Source organism: Ruditapes philippinarum, unplaced genomic scaffold (genome assembly GCF_026571515.1).
Source record: "Ruditapes philippinarum isolate M1 unplaced genomic scaffold, ASM2657151v2 ctg9930_1_1_1_1, whole genome shotgun sequence".
Classification (NCBI taxonomy): domain Eukaryota; kingdom Metazoa; phylum Mollusca; class Bivalvia; order Venerida; family Veneridae; genus Ruditapes; species Ruditapes philippinarum.
The window spans coordinates 17,600-20,608 of record NW_026863830.1 but is presented as its reverse complement, the minus strand read 5'-3'; the positions used below and the strand labels follow the sequence as shown (position 1 = coordinate 20,608).

Here is a 3,009-nt window from a genome sequence, read left to right as displayed (position 1 = left end):
GCCATAACATGAAATATATACATGCACATTTAATTCCGTGAGATTCTTTCTCAGCATCAAATAAATGCCAATCTGTATGGATGTTTTAAGTATTATAAAAGCAAATATTATTGTCGAAAAGAACGTTAACCCATTTGCGCCTGTTGTCTACTTTTGTAGACACTAGCAGTTATCAGTACACTAGGACCTAATCATGAGCGCACATTTGTTTATCATTGTTATTCTATACTTGTTGTCATGATAAGCGTTAATTGGACTATTTTGCTAGACAAAATGCAGACCACTACGTTATTTGCAGTGTGTTTTCAACAAGAATGTGATAAAAATTGCCTTGAAAATATAATTGAAAATGGCTAGCAGAAACAGGTATGTAAAACTTTATATTGTTTTTATTTTATATCATAAAGTATGATTGTTTTATATTGTATAATTATATTTCTGCTCAATTCCTGTTTTATAATTCAGAAATATGTATAAAATGTGTTATGACAGTCAATTTAGATTTTGTCTACAAAAGTAGACAATAGGATCAAATGGGTACGTTTTTATCATTATGAAAATATTTTGTTGTTTACAGAAGATACACAGTAAATGAAATCATATCAATGCTTGAGGATGAAGGTAACTTTGAAAGGGCAGATATACATGTTCAACCACCTCCTGTAGATGAACTGACAGATGAAGATAGTGCAAGTGAAGATGAAGAAGTAGGTTACAACAACCTCAGTGGACGTCAGTTAGACCAACAAGCAACAGCGACAGTTATTCGCCTTAGATGGACGTCATGTTGTTGATTCAGCATCAGACTCCGATCTAGTTAGTAATAAATAAATAAAATAAATAAATAAAATAATAAATAGATAAATAAATAAATACGAAGCAAGCAAGTAAAAAATGTACAGTAAATCAAGTTGAGAATAAGATTTTTTATATTTATCATATTTTATTTTTCAGGAAACTGACCATTCTTCAGATTCTTCTGATACAGATGAATACGAAGTGCCTGCAAATATTGCAAAAAGACTTCAAGTAAGAATTGCACTATGGGATCCAGCTCCACGTCCCAAACGACCTGCACCAGTAAAGAGGAAGTGGGAAAATCTACCTGAGCAAGATAAAGACAGATTCACTTGGCATGGCTCAAATATAGACAAAAGTCGATGGCCGCAAACACCAGATGGCATCTTCAACTTATTTTTTGATGATGACGTGATCAACATGATTATTGAACAGAGTATAAGATATGCTGGTTCAAAAGGCAACCATTCGTTTTCAACTTCACCCCAAGAAATTAGGATCTTCCTAGCAATTCTGCTTATATCAGGCTATAACACTGTTCCAAGACGGAGACAGTTCTGGAGCCGGGATGATGACGTAAGGAATGAGGCAATAGCTCGTACAATGCCACAAGACAGATTCGACATATTGGTGCGATATGTACATCTTTGCGATAACAACAATCTTGACAGAGAGGACAAGTTTAGCAAAGTAAGACCACTGCTATGTCTGCTGAACGAGCGCTTCTTGTTATACTTCTTGAAAGAGAAAAACCTTTCAATCGACGAAAGCATGATCCCGTACTATGGGCGACACGGAGCAAAACAGTTTATTCGTGGGAAACCAATTAGGTTCGGTTATAAGATTAACGACAGCACTTGGGTATGTTTTACAATTTGAGTCCTATCAAGGGGCAAAAGGCCACCAAACCCATGATCCTGGCTTCCTTGGAATGGGCGGAGCAGTAGTTATGGACCTGCTTTCAGAGCTGCAGAAAGATGATGCATACCATCTGACTTTTGATAATCTATTTACTTCCCTGAAGCTCGTGGACCGGCTTACAGATATGGGAATATCTTGCACAGGAACCATCCGTGCCAACCGAATAGAAGATTGTCCTGTCAAAAAATGTAAAAGACATGGGAAAAACGCAGCGAGGAAACTATGATAAAAGGTATGACGCACACAAAGGTCTGATAGTGGTGAGGTGGAATGACAACAATATAGTGAATGTGGTGTCAAATTGCCATGGAGTTGAACCATTGCAACAAGCAACACGGTGGTCAAAGCAGGCAAAAGCTAGGGTGCGCCTTCCGCAGCCATTACCTTATAAAGCATTACAACCAGACAATGGGAGGTGTGGACAGGATGGATCAAAATGTTGAGAAGTATCGTATCTCTATCAGATCCAAGAAGTGGTGGTGGCCAGTGTTTATGTATTGCATTGACCTTGCGGTGCAGCAAACCTGGCACATTTACCGTGCTACTGATGCAGGATTGAGGCAACCATTAGATCTGTTAGGTGTCAGACGAGCTCTGGTTACTGTGCTGCTTGCTCAGGGGCGTACACCTGCTGTCAGCCCTGGCAGACCAAGAGGTAGGACGAGGCCATTGTCAAGAAGAATTCCAGGCCATATCCGACTTGATTGTAAAACTCATTACGCAGAGCCAGCAAAAGAAGTGCGCTGTTTATTGTGTGGAAAAAAATGCAGGACACAATGTTACAAATGTAATGTTGGAGTGCACTGGAAATGCTTTGAAATGTTTCACAGTGTTTAGGTATTCATACGATCAAAGCCAAAAGACATGAACAATAATAATTTATATTCAGAATGAATTTCAGAGTGAACACTTCTGTGCCTAATGTCTACTTTTGTAGGAAAAGTAATAGAAAACATTGCCTGTATAAACTTTAAGGATTTTTTCAAGTAAAAGTTATCAAATAAACCAACAATAGGTTATCTGGACATATATTCTATATGTGTTTTACATATACCCATTTGCGCCTGTTGTCTACTTTTGTAGACAAAATATTAAAACACTAAAATAAAAAATACAGTACTTATATTTGAAAAAGAAACGGATATATGTTATAACTATATGGTTACTATATGTTTTATACATTTCTTATATAAAAATAAAATTCCGGCACAAATGGGTTAAGAAAGGCCATCGAATTCTTCTATACACCATATCATTTGTTAATTGGGTAACAAATATGCTTTTTATTTT

General features: G+C 36.8%; 1 protein-coding gene across 1 annotated transcript; it reads left to right on the top strand.

Annotated features, from left to right (window-relative positions):
- Positions 1-349: 349 nt before the first annotated feature.
- On the top strand, positions 350-2,374 carry LOC132723436 (piggyBac transposable element-derived protein 3-like; the record flags this gene model as incomplete). The annotated part of the gene is made up of 4 exons (XM_060708162.1): positions 350-366; positions 578-761; positions 955-1,659; positions 2,125-2,374. Coding segments are annotated over exons 1-4 (1,156 nt in total), but the record flags the coding sequence as incomplete, so codon positions are not given.
- Between the last annotated feature and the right edge of the window lie 635 nt (positions 2,375-3,009).